This window comes from Pipistrellus kuhlii, unplaced genomic scaffold (genome assembly GCF_014108245.1).
Source record: "Pipistrellus kuhlii isolate mPipKuh1 unplaced genomic scaffold, mPipKuh1.p scaffold_m20_p_3, whole genome shotgun sequence".
Lineage (NCBI taxonomy): Eukaryota > Metazoa > Chordata > Mammalia > Chiroptera > Vespertilionidae > Pipistrellus > Pipistrellus kuhlii.
The window spans coordinates 42,711,945-42,725,831 of NW_023425529.1; the positions used below are offsets into that span (position 1 = coordinate 42,711,945).

The window sequence follows — 13,887 nt, forward strand, 5'->3', positions numbered from 1 at the left end:
AGTACAACTGCAAGACTCAAACCCTCTATCATGAGAACTGACTGAGCTGGACAAGGTAAAGGAGTGAGAAGAGAACTGAGAAAAGTGTGAGAGTTTCACTGACATGACTGACCAAGCCAGACAGGGAAGGAAGTGACAAGGAAGGGACCGACATCCACAGCCTGGGTGTCCTGGTGTGACCAGAGAGCAGGATCGGTGGGAATAACATATGGAAGCTCAGGAGGCTCTAAACAGGCAGTAGCCTTTCCAAATGTAACATTTCAGAGATAGAGTCTGGGTGATGAGGGGGTTGGGATTAGATACAGGGGCACGAGAGACAAGGTGCAGGTTGAAGAAGTAGGGGAGATCAAGAAATTGTGAGTCCAGAATATCAGTCAGATCATTTATGTGGACCAGTGATTTTTTTTAAATAATATATATTTATTGATTTCAGAGAGGAAGGGAGAGGAAAAGAGAGATAGAAACATCAATGATGAGAGAGAATCATTGATTGGCTGCCTCCTACACGCCCTTCTTCCCCTTCCCCATGGAGATCAAGCCCACAACCCAGGCATGTGCCCTTGACTGGAATTGAACCTAGGCCCATTCAGTCCGCAGGCTGATGCCCTATCCACTGAGCCAAACTAGCTAGGGCAGACCAGTGATTCTTTACTGGAGGCACTACTGGCTCCAAGGGACATTTGGAAAAGCGTGGGTATCTCATTGGGGTTTATCCCTCACCCCTTTTTGCTTTTTTTGGTTGTCACAATGTCACAGGGTGCTACCAGCAATTGAAGGAAGACAAAAATGATGAACATCCTGCATAAAGAAGACCTGCCTCATCTAAAATGTTAATAGCACCCCCACTGAGAAACATTGAGAAGAGAATGAATCTGGAAGCTAGTGTCCTCAGTGAAGGCAAGGAGTTTGACCCTGAGGCTGGCCCCCCAATGCAACAAATGGGAGGATAAGAGGATTCTAGTATAGATAGCTGTGAGTCTAAAAGCACAGGGTTAGAACTTCAGAAAAAGGCACAAAATACAAGAGACGGGAAACAGAGTGGAGATGTAGGGGAGTAGCACCCGATTCCTGGCGCCAGAATATTCAGAGAAGCATGCGTAGAAAGAGCAGGAAGACACTACTCAACAGAATGCATGTCAAGGAAAAGCCAACTTCAGCTGAAGAGAGGTGGGGCTAGAGAAGGTGAAAAGGGTAAGAATGTGAAGAAGTTTCTCTACAGAACAGGGAGTTTCCAAGTCCCATTAATCACATCTCAACACTGTCTCAAATCCTTCCCTTCCTTTCCATCCCTGCTGGCCCCCATCCTTAATAGCTTTCACTTTGGTTCTCAAGAGACCCTCATGACTTGTCTCGGTGCTATCAACCTCTCCCCTTCCCAGGATACCTTTTACACCTTTGCCACAAGCATCTTTCTAAAATACAAGTCTGATCATGACATTCTCCCTGAGTGAAAACCTTCAATTGTTTCCATTGTTTATCGCCTTCCAGTCCCTTCTCCCCTTTGAATTCTCCATGCCAGATGGCTTGCTTTCCTATTTCCTTTATTCATGTTCTGCTTTCTACAATCCTTTGCACGAACCTATCATTCTGCTTTATTTTTTAAAAATATATTTTTATTGATTTCAGAGAGAAAGGGAAAGGGAGGGATAAGAAACATCAGTAATGAGAGAGGATCACTGATTAGCTGCCTTCTGCACGCTCCACACTGGGGATCGAGCCCTTAACTCAGGCATATGCCCTTGACCTCCTGGCTCATAGATTGATGCTCAACCACTGAGCTACACTGGCCAGGCTATCATTCTGCTTTATGTTCAAGTTCACAAATCCCTCTCTTCCACTACCAGCGCTTCCTAAATTTCCTTAGAGGTAAAAAAATCACCTGGGATACTTGTTAAAAACACTCCTGGGCCCCATCTCAGACATAGTGAATCAGAATCTTTAGGGGGAGGTGGGGGACGGGTAAGCCATATAGGATGGTTTTAAAACATACCCAACAAATCAACAAACGACAAATACTGGTGAGGATATGGAAAAAAGGAAACTCTCGTGCATTGCTGGTGGGAATGCAAACTGGTGCAGCCACTGAAGGAAACAATATGGAGTTTCCTCAAAAAGTTAAAAATGGAACTCCCATTTGACCCAGTAATTCCACTTCTAGGAATATATCCCAAGAAATCAGAAACACCAATCAGAAAGGTTATATGCACCGCTATGTTCAAAGCAGCACAATTTATAATAGCTAAGATTTGGAAACAGCCTAAGTGCCCATCAGCAGATGAGTGGATTAAAAAACAGTGTAGAATACTACACTGCTCTAAAAAATGAACTTTTATCATTTGCAACAGCATGGATGGACCTAGAGAGCATTATGCTTAGCGAAATAAGCCAGTCAGAGGAAGATAAATATCACATGATCTCATCATATATGGGATATAATGAACAACATAAACTGATGAACAAAAATAGATCCAGAGACAAAGAAACACAGAACAGACCGTCCAACCTCAGAGAGAAGGCGGGGGTGGTGGCGAGTGGGGTGGTGTTGGTAAGAGATCAACTAAAGGACTTGTAAGCATGCATATTAGTATAACCAAGAGACACAGACACTGGAGCAGTGGGGGCTGGTCCTGGGGAGTGGGAGTGGCCAGGGATGGGTTAATCAGGGGAAAAAGGAGACATAGTAAATACTTTAAACAATAAAAAACTGTTTGAACAAAAAGCTTTATCATGAAAAAAACAAACAAAAACATATCCAAAACAACCTTTGAAATACCACCCATTAAAAAATAGTCAGCCCATGCCAAACCGGTTTGGCTCAGTGAATAGAGCATCGGCCTGCAGACTAAAAGGTCCCGGGTTCGATTCCGGTCAAGGGCATGTGCCTTGGTTCAAGAGGCAGCTGATCGATGATTCTCTCTCATCGATGTTTCTGGCTCTCTATCCCTCTCTCTTCCTCTCTGTAAAAAAAAAATCAATAAAATATATTTTAAAAAAATAGTCAGCCCTTGCCAGTTGCTCAATGGTTAGAGTGTCAACCTGCAGACTGAAGGGTCTCTGGTTCGATTCCTGGTCCAGGGCACATATCTCTATTGCTGGCTCCATCCCCGGCATGTACGGGAGACAGCCAATTGATGTGTTGCTCTCATGTCGATGTTTCTCATTCTCTCTTCCCCTTCCTCCTTCCCCTCCACTCTCTAAGATAGGGGTGTCGAACTCAATCAGAGAAGGGGCCAAAATCTAAAATCCAGCCTAAATAGCGGGCCAAATGGTTTACTGAACAGTTATAAACTGTCATTGTGATGGAAACGCAGCGGAGTGCAGTGATGACAGCGCGGTGCGGGCCGCATTGCAAGGCCTGGCAGGACGGATTTGGCCCGCGGGCCTTGTGTTTGACACATGTGCTCTAAGAAAATCAATGGAAAAAATATCATTGGGTGAGGATTAAAAGAATTAATAAAAGTAGAGTCAAACTCCCCTTCCTCTGAATATGAGCCAGCTTTCGTGACTCACTTCTAATGGAGAGAATGTGGCAAAAATGTGTAACTTCTGAGGCTAGGTTACAAAAGGCAATCCATCCTCTCACCCTGACTCCCTTCCTCCTTTGTTCCATCACTCCCTCTGTGTCTGGATGTTTGCCCTTGGAATGCAGCCAACCAAGCCAAGCAGCCACATGGTGTTCCAAACAGGGCCTCAGCTGAGAGCCCAGATGCCTGCCAGCTTCGACCTCCTCACTTATGAGTTGAGTGAGCCTTTAGGTAAAATTAAGGTCACCAGTCTTTGAGCCACCCTGGCTGATGGAGCAGAGGCAAGCTCTGCCCAAATTAGAGATTTATAAACAAAATAAATGCTCTCATTATTTTAAGCCACTGAACTTTGAAGATTATTATTTTTTTTTTCATGCAGCATAGATAACTGGTACCCCATGTGATTCTTAAGATTCAGGAAGTTTGGGGACTTCCTTTACTCAGGGTGTGCCCTCAAAATGTATACACAGTTTGAATAATTTTTACTTCCAATGGGTTAAATCTGAAAAGAAAGAAACATCAATTGAGCTCTTACCTGTTAAGTATATATACATTTTGGGGGGATACCCTGGATATAAACTATACTAAATATACTATTAAGTTCCTTGAGGTCAGGGATTAAGTCTTAATAGTCTTCAGATCTTTATCCTTTTTGTCTGAAATAGCTTCATTAATTTTATTTTTTAATATAAGAATAATACATGTGTGGCATAAAATTACAGCAATATAAAATGCATAATGTAGAAGGTAAATGGGCTGGGTGGTCTCATGCAACCTTCACTTCACCTTAAGCAATAACCAAGGTCAACAGTTTGAAAGGGCAGTATTTTCCACATAGCAGGTGCTTGATGGATTTGTTATTGAAGAAAAGGTGATATTGTAGATTACAGAAATCTCTTATTGGTATTTAATTACCTAGATATAGCTCCCAGAATTACTTTCTTTAAATATTTACCATCATTTTCTTTCTTTCTTTTTCTTGTTTTTTAAATATATTATTGATTTTTTACAGAGAGGAAGGAAGAGGGATAGAGAGTTAGAAACATCATTGAGAGAGAAACATCGATCTGATGCCTCCTGCTGGGCATGTGCCCGTAACCAAGGTACATGCCCTTGACCAGAATCGAATTTGGTACCTTTCAGTCCACAAGTCGACACTCTATCCACTGAGCCAAACCAGTTAGGGCTACCATGCTTTTCTTAAATGCATTGAAGTTACCTATCAATTAACAAATTACTTGTGAGATAAAACTACCATATTCCCTAAGCTCTTCCCAACTGTGGAATCTTTATTGAACAAAGTCAATGTATTTCCCATCATAGTTTATTATTTGTATACTAGTGGCCTGGTCCTTTGGCCTGGCCTGCATCCTCTCATAATCCGGGACCTAGGGGATGTCAGACTGCCAGTTTTGGCCTGATCCCCGCAGGCCAGGCCAAAGGACCCCACTGGTGCACAGAGCCTCTAGTATGCATATTCAATCTTTGATTAATCTCTTCCCACCCTCTCTCCTCCCCGCTCCGCCCTTCCCTCTGAGATTCATCAGTCTGTTCCATGTTTCCATGCCTGTGCATTGAGCGTCTGCCCCCTGGTGGTCAGCGCACGTCATGGCTACCAGTTGAATGATCGCTTATGCTTTTATATATATAGACTAGAGGCCTGGTGCACAAAATTCGTGCACAGGGTAGGAGTTGTCCCTCAGCTCGGCCTGCAATCTCTCCAATCCGGGACCCCTCAGAGGATGTCACACTGCTGGTTTAGGCCTGATCCTGCTGGGATGCCTGCGTATTGAGCCTAAACCAGCAGTCAGACATCCCTCTCACAATCCAGGACCACTGGCTCCTAACCACTTACCTGCCTGCCTGCCTAATGCCCCCAACTGCCCTCCCCTGCCAACCTAGTTGCCCCCAACAGCCCTCCCCTGCCAGCCTGGTGGCCCCCAACTGCCCTCCCCTGCTGGCCTGGTCACCTCCAAAGGCCCTCCCTGCTGACCTGGTCACCCCCAACTGACATCCCCTGCCGTCCAGTTTACCCCCAATTGCCCTCCCCTACCAGCCTGGTCTTCCCTAACCCCCTGCCAATCTGATCTTGCCTCTAACTGCTCTCCCCTGCAGGCCTGACTGCCCCAAACTGCCTCTGCATCGGCCCCCACCACCATGGCTTTGTCTTGAAGGAAGTCGGATGTTTGAAAGATGGCTGGTCGACCTGGTCTAATTAGCATATTCCCTTTTATTAGTATAGATAGATTATATAGGGTAGAATTGCTTAAATGGAGGGGGGGGGGAGCCTTTTTCAGCAGGAGGAGATGCTCTTGGAAGACAAAATACATAACCTTTATATCTGGACTAATAGCCAGCCATTTGCACTTTACTGCCAAACTGGTTATTAAAAAATTGAACTTCTTATACCTTACACCAAACAGCTGTTACCCTTAAAACCCGTCCTCAGCCCCCACCTTAGGTTCTGCCTTTGCAGTTCACCCAGATTAGGTTCTGATTGGTCGGTTTCTATGCCAGTCAGCATCAAAAGCTCCATCTCCACCGAAACCGGTTTGGCTCAGTGGTAGAGCGTCGGTCTGCGGACTGAAAGGTCCCAGGTTCGATTTCGGTCAAGAGCATGTACCTTGGTTGCGGGCACATCCCTGGTAGGGGGTGTGCAAAAGGCAACTGGTCGATGTTTCTCTCTCATTGATGTTTCTAGCTCTCTATCTCGCTCCCTTCTTCTCTGTAAAAAATCAATAAAATAAAAAAATAATATTAAAAAAAAAAAGCTCCATCTCCTAGGCAGCCATTGGCTCTTCACAGTTTAACTAGATTTGGTTCTGATTGGTCAGATTCTATGCCAGTCAGTGTCAAAAGCTCCATCTCCTAGGCAGCCATTGGCTCCTTTCAGTTCACCTAGATTTGGTTCTGATTGGTCAGTTTCTATGCCAGTCAGTGTCAAAAAAGCTCTACCTCTCTAGAGAGAGGCTATATGGTTAAGCCTCAGACTGACCTGTTGGCAAAGCCACAAACAAGTCCCAGCTTAGAGGGCACAGACCTCTTAGCATAATTAAACTTTACCTTAAGATTCCCCCTAGATCTTATCTGAGCAGTTAATGGGCTGTGGGAAATGCAGCAAGTGCTGCCAAAACAAGTGAAACTCATAAGAACATTGTAACTATGGTGACCACTACCTTGTTTACCTCTGGCTATAAAATAAAGGCTTAGCTTGCTGTCTGGATCTTTTCTCTGTGGACTTAGCCAGACATAGAAAGATCCACCTAGACCCAGCTTTTTCTCTTTGTCTCTCTTTTCTACATCCCTCCCTCAGGCTTGCCGAACCCTTGGCTGTGCTGGCACGGTACACACCTCCTAGGCAGCCACTGGCTCCTCTGGGAAATACAGAATGGCCTCACCTTCACATTAGCATCAGCCCTCAGTCACGACCCCAGTCCACTACTAGGTGTATCTCTGACCGCTCTGAGAAGTGGCACCTCAGGTCTGTGCTGGTGACCATTTTGAATTCTCATCCCTGACCTTACCTTCTTACAGTGCAAGTTCCATGAGGGCAAGCATTTGTCTTGTTCATTCTTAGTTCACTCATAGACTTTACCTGTGTCTATGCATCTATGGTAGCAACACATGGTGACTGGTCAAATGGTCGTTGCGGTTGTCATAGTCACTGCCTTTATAGATAGATAGATAGATAGATAGATAGATAGATAGATAGAATTTCTTCAATACTTGTTGAGTGTCTATTGATACTATGTTCAAGTCACCATGCTATAGATTGGGGATACAAAATAAGCAGGAAAGGGACCCTCATATCAAAGAACTCATGGTTCAGAGTAGAAGTCAGCAAAGTTTTTCTTCATGGGTCAGCTAGTATATATTTAGACTTTGAGGACCATAGGTCTTTGCTGCAACTCTGCTGTTGTAGATGGAAGTAGCCATAGACAGTACACAAATGGACATGGCTGTGTCCCAGTAAATCTTTATTTACTAAAATGCAGTCAGTGGCCAACAGTTTGCCTACATAGTTTGCAATGTTCAACAGAACTTCATGCAATGATGAAATGTTTCTGTGATGTACAATATGGCAGCCACCAGCTACATGTAATGAAATGTGGCCAGTGCAGCTGATGAATTGAATTTTAAATATTATTTAATTTTAATTAAAATAGTCATATATGTAGTAGCTACTATATTGGACAATGCAGGTAGAGAGTGCATCTTACATTCCATTCTCTTCAACTAAATCAAAACTCGCTTTATAGCTCATCTCAACCAGGAAGCCTTTGTGACTAGCCTCTGTCCATGATGGTCACTCTCTTACTCTGTATCTAGGTCTTATTCCTACTTATTTGGGACTTGTGACATTTTGTTTGGTAATTATGTGTTTTATAATTACCTTTTGAATTTGTAACCTTTTCTTTCTCCAACTAAAAAAAATTCAAAGAAAAATGTGTCTCCCAATTATTATAGTCATCCACCTTCTCCACAGTGCCTAAATAGTGCTGAAAATACAAAAGGAGCTCAATAAAGCCATTTGATACCATGTACTTCCTTTACCGATTTCCCTGACAGGTGGTAATGTTTGCTCAAGACAGATGGTCCTTTTGGACCAAAATCAGCACTTACTTGGAGAATATTTCTACAATAGCCGATGACTTGTTCTTATTGACGAGAGAAAGTTCTTTGGCCGTTACCCTCAATGATAGTGAAGTCCACTGCCGTCGATTAAATGGAGTTGATTCCATTTTGTCCACAGATACTGAAATACCTATTAAATAAAGGAAATCAGAATATTAGACACAGAAGAGAATTCTCCAGGATCCAAGCACTGGCAGTGTTATGTTGAGAGCGAGCAGAGAGTCTTAGACCAGCAGACCACAGTCTTCTACCTGTTCTCTCAAAAACCATAACCTTGGTCAAATGATTCAATGTCTTTGGGTTGTAGTTTCCTGTAAAATGAGAAGGTTAGACCAGATGATCTCAAAGGTCTTTTCCAGTTCCATCATTTTATGACTGACCCTACTGTGCAAACATCGATTGGCCTTTTCCTGAACTTAAGTCTGTTCCAAAGTCACATTTGGAGTGAAATGTTCCACTCTTCTGAGTTACATCCCAGGGGAGGTACAATCAGCATCTCTGTAGACTCAGGTCCAAAGTAGGTTCTACCTACATCCAAGTTTCTTTTGGCTGCCCTCTCTCCCCAAGCTCTGCAGCACTGACTACTTGTTGTTGGGGAAAGAGCTGGGGACAGAGCGTGGATAATACAAAGAGCGAGGGCTTTAAGGCAAGACAGACTTCAGTTAAAATCATAACTTTATTATCTTAAACAAATTATGTCATCTTTTCAGTTTCAGTTTCTTCAGTTGAAATAAATGAAAATACTACCTACCTTTCTAAGGCTTTTGATACAGATTTAAGGAGATAATATATTTAAAATACTAGGTATGTGACAGTAGTATTAAGAGCATTTAAAGTATAATATATTAGTAACCACTTCTGTTATAATTATTATTATTTTAAGCCTTTTAACAATTGGGGAAATCATAATGACTTTAAATTCAGGGGGCTAAAACCTCTCTACTTAAATTCTTTCCTAAAATCCTTCCAAGTCAAAGACTGCATAAAACCTGGCCCTTGGTATCACCTGGTCCCTACCCTGATTTGTTTGTGTGTGTGTTTTGCCCCAGTAATTACCAAAGGAGTTCCAACCTTTGTCCAGAAGAGGTGAGATTAGAAATGAGTTAATAGTTTCCTTATTTAAAGAGTGAAAAATATAGATGACAGGACTATTTGCAGCACTCTTTACAACCACAGCGCATAACTGATCTGGTAGAATGTATGGCTCGGTACTGCTTCCCACAGCCTTGACAACAGCAGAACACACCCAAGCAACCTGGGCTTCCATTTCACACTAAAAGTCCTGTGATACATAGTACGTGATAGGCAGCCCTAGAAGACTGAGCTTCTTTTTCAAGTGCAGTATTTGTTCTCTCAACTAAAGCTCTGTCTGAAAACACTAGTTTTGTTATTTTTGTTTACTAATTTGTTTTATAATCCCCAAGTTGGGACCCAACATAGAACCTTCTAATGGTAAGAAACTCTTGTATTAGAGACATTTTTGGCATCTAAATGGGTGTTAGCCCCATCACTTAAAGCTGTGTCTGTCCCTAAATCTTAGTTTTTTTTCACCCATTATAATAGTGCTTACTTCATCGTATCCTTATGAGGAATAAAGAAGATAAATACCCTGACATAGAATAAGTAAGCAATAAATGTTTGGTTTTTATATTATCTCTTCTCCCTGGATAAATAACCTTAATTCTATACATGTTCTTTGAAATAAACCTGAATTATTAAATACTATATGATATTTCTCTGTTTGTTTTCCAGTCTATAACTGACAAACCCACCAAACATTGTCAGCCTTTTCCCTAACAAGAAAAAGACACTGAAACAACAAACAATTTAGCTAAACTTCATCATGTAAAACCACAGTAATAACCCTTTAGAAAATAATGACCAACACTTTAAAACATTATTTGGTACAATTATGCTTCTAGCATAGGTGTGGGTATAAATGTTGTCAGTTCTACAGAAATCACTTCTGAATCAAAGAAAAAATACAAAAGATACGTTCTCAGGTTTGTTTGTAAAAAAGGAAAAGAATAAATTATTTGAAGGACTGAATATGATTAAGAAAATGAGTTTAATTCCCAAGTCTAATTCCATGGTTTTGATTACTCTTGTCCAGAATGTTAAGAAAAGTCAGAACATCTATTTTGATATAAGGCTACATTAAGCACTCTTTATACTCACGTCCTGATCACACTTCTCTTCACAGAAGCATACTGTTATTTCTTAGCACTATAATTAGCATCCTATGAAACAGATAAAGGAAAGAATCACCTGGTATCAGATTACTGAGTAACTACTTCCGACAGGTGTAGCGAGAGGGCCCTACCCAAATAGTGTGCGTACTAATCTATAGGGCTTGCTAACATGTACATGAATAATTATAGCACAAGACAGAATGTGGTTAGAGGCAATGCATGTTTTGGAATATAGGACCTGATTTTCTGGCTTGATGGGTAAGACATCAGATTGATTTGGGATTTAGGAACAACAGAATTTCAACAAGTGAGGGTGAAAGGAACAGTATTACACCATTAGGGATTTGGAATAGCATAGGAGACTTCAATGGAGTTAGACTCTAGGTGCACTAGAAGTTGAAGGTCAACTATGGAAAGATGGAATGGGAAGACCTTGAAAACTGTGTTTGGGCCACATTCCAATAGAGGAGAGAACTAGCCTGTGAGTGAGCTGAGGTCTTGTAATCTTATTAAGGTGCCACTCTCTAGCACAGATATGAAAAATTAAAAAATAATTTTTAATTTAATTTTATGGAAAATTAAAAAATAATTTCCCTGAGCCTCATTATGTGCATTTGTAAGAAAAGAACTCTGTAGTGAATTCCTCAATCTCTGTGGCAGGATGAAGAACATTTCTGAAAAAGCAAGCACCCTAATAAGAGCCTTTTTGGGTTGTCGCTGTTGTTGTTTTTAGTTGTTGGTTTTTAATCCTCATCCAAGATATATTTTTTTATTGATTTGAGAGAGAAAAGGAGAGAGAGAGAGAGAGAGAGAGAGAGAGAGAGAGAGAGAGAGAGAAAGAGAGAGAGAGAGAGAAACATTGATGTGTGAGAGAAATCTTGATCTTTTGCCTTCGAACTGGCCCCAATCGTGGATCAAACACACATTCGGGGTATGTGCCCTGATTGGGAATCAAACCTACAACCGTTTGGTGTAGGGGACGATGCTCCAACTAACTGAGCTATCTGGCCAGGGCAAAAGCCATGTTTTAAAAAAATGATTCTGCAGCAGTGTGTAGCTTGAGAAGAGGGAAAAGATGGGAATGTAAATTACTAATCAAGAAAATCCTAAGCTGTCTAAGTGATAGGTAATCAAGGTTAAAATCAAAATAGGTGGAAATAGAAAGGTTGAAAGAGAGCCCTGGCTGAGTTTCTCAGTGGTTAGACCATCGACCCGGGACCAAGGGGTCGCGAGTTCGATTTCTGATCAAGGGCACATACCTCAGTGGCAGGTTCAATCCCTGGCCCTGGTCTGGGTGAATGTGGGAGACAACCAATTGATGTGTCTCTCTCGTTAATGTTTCTCTCTCTCTCTCTCTCTCTCTCTCTCTCTCTCTCTCTGTCTCTCTCTGTCTCTCTCTTTCTCTCTCTCTCCCCTCCCTCTTTCCCTTCCTCCTTTCCATTCACTCTACAAAATAATAGGGGGGTGGAATATCATCAGGTGAGAATTAAAAATAAAATAAAAAAGAAAGAAAGAATTGATCATTCTTAGAATAGAAAAAGGATTTAGGATAGAAGAAGGAATCAAAGCTGGCACCATCAAACTTAAATAATGTTGAAAGTTGCTGCCATTAACAGAGAGAATGAATATGGGAAGAAGAGGGAGAATGATGAACTTTGCTTTACACATGTTGAGATACACATGTCAGAATACAAATACTACTGATATACTACAGGAAGCTAAAAATTCAAGGCTAAGGTTAAAAAATCAGACTCTTGGAAGAAAATAAACATTTTAAAACATCTACTTTTGGGAAGTACATATCTCACTTAATTCTCACAACCACTTTACAAAATTGGTTTATTGTTTTATATTTATAATGAAGAAACTGAGATTTAGAGATTTAAATAACTTTATAATGATCACTTAGCTATTAAACCCATATTCTGTTTGATTCCCAAGTCAATTTTCTTTCCACTACAAGAAATGAATCATTATTAAAACCATCTTTCAGCCAAGGTAGAAAATTGGGTAGCAAAATCTCTGAACCCCGAGCTGCAAACTCATACAAACTATCTTTCAATGAGAATAGAGTGGCAAGTATCTTCCAAGAATGATAAGCATCAGAAATAATCATTTGTTCTCTCAGAGATACTTGGGCCCACTTGGAATACTCTCCATTGTGACTATCTTGGCTTTCATGGGTTTACATTAAAAACGGTATATCTCCCTCACATACTTTCAAATGAGGGTCCTATTCTCAGACTTTAGAACAATTTCCTTAATTCCAGAAATCCTGCTGAGAGTGAAAAACACATGTACCAACACCTGAAAGACCCACTCAGTCTGGGCTGCTACAATACCCTTGAATATTTTTTCCACTGCCATACACAAATAACAGCAGCAGGGGATAAATGGTGATAAAGAGGTCGTCCAGCCGCAGCAGCTTGCACACAAAACAAACAGTAACAGCAGCTATCACTTATTGGTCACTTACTAATTCAACTAATTCTTTTGCAATCCTAGAGTATGATTTCCATTTTTTTTCTTTTCTTTTTTTTTTTAAATTTAATATATTTTATTGATTTTTGTACAGAGAGGAAGGGAGAGAGATAGAGAGTTAGAAACATCAATGAGAGAGAGTCATTGATCAGCTGCCTCTTGCACACCCCCTACTGGGGATATGCCCACAACCAAGGTACATGCCCTCAATCGGAATCGAACCCGGGGCTCTTCAGTCCCCAAGCCGACGCTCTATCCATTGAGCCAAACCGGTCCCGGAATGATTTCCATTTTCAAAAATGTGGTTCACTGAAGTGGAATAATTTGCCTAAGGTCACATAGCTAATATACACTCAGTGGCCAGATTATTATGATCTTTGAATGTCTAAGAATCTGGCCACTTGGTGTATATCCTATATAATAAAAGGTTAATACGCAAATTGTCCCATTGACCAGGAGTTTGACCAGCAGGCAGGCCGGCCAACCGCCCATGTCCCCTCGCCCTGGCCAGACTGGGTGGACCCTACCCATGCACTGTGCCTCTAACACACACACACACACACACACACACACACACACACACACACACACACTGAGTGGCCAGATTATTATGTGTACAGAGATCATAATAATCTGGCCACTCAGTGTATGTCCCAAGCAGAATCCAGTGTTTCAACTATGGACAGAAAAAGAGTTCTTTGGAAAATAACCTCACAGGGTTATCTGATCATAAATTCCTAACTAGACTGGTTATGGTGGGTAATTATATGACAGGTCTATAACTTCTTTAGTGGAAGGTTTTTAAAGCAAACCCTGTTCATTGTTCACATGCACCCCTTTGAAATGCCAGAAGTAATACCCCTCCAAGGTGTAACCACCCTCAAGAAAGCATATAATCTCCGGGGCCAGTTTGGCTCAGTGGATAGAGCGTTGGTCTGCAGATTGAAAGGTCCTGGGTTCGATTCGATTCCGGTCAAGGGCATGTACCTTGGTTGCGGGCACATCCCCAGTGGAGGGTGTGCAAGAGGCAGCTGATCGATGATTCTCTCTCATCG

General features: G+C 41.6%; 1 protein-coding gene across 3 annotated transcripts in view; it reads right to left on the bottom strand.

Moving 5' to 3' along the window:
* The window catches only part of LIMA1 (LIM domain and actin binding 1), a 91,392-nt gene that overhangs the window by 51,611 nt on the left and 25,894 nt on the right, over window positions 1-13,887 (bottom strand). For all 3 annotated transcript variants that reach the window (XM_036457504.2, XM_036457507.2, XM_036457506.2), the window contains exon 2: window positions 8,148-8,289. In XM_036457504.2, the coding sequence (XP_036313397.1) occupies window positions 8,148-8,266 (119 nt within the window). In that variant the 5' untranslated portion in view covers window positions 8,267-8,289. The remainder of the gene's footprint in view (window positions 1-8,147; window positions 8,290-13,887) is intronic.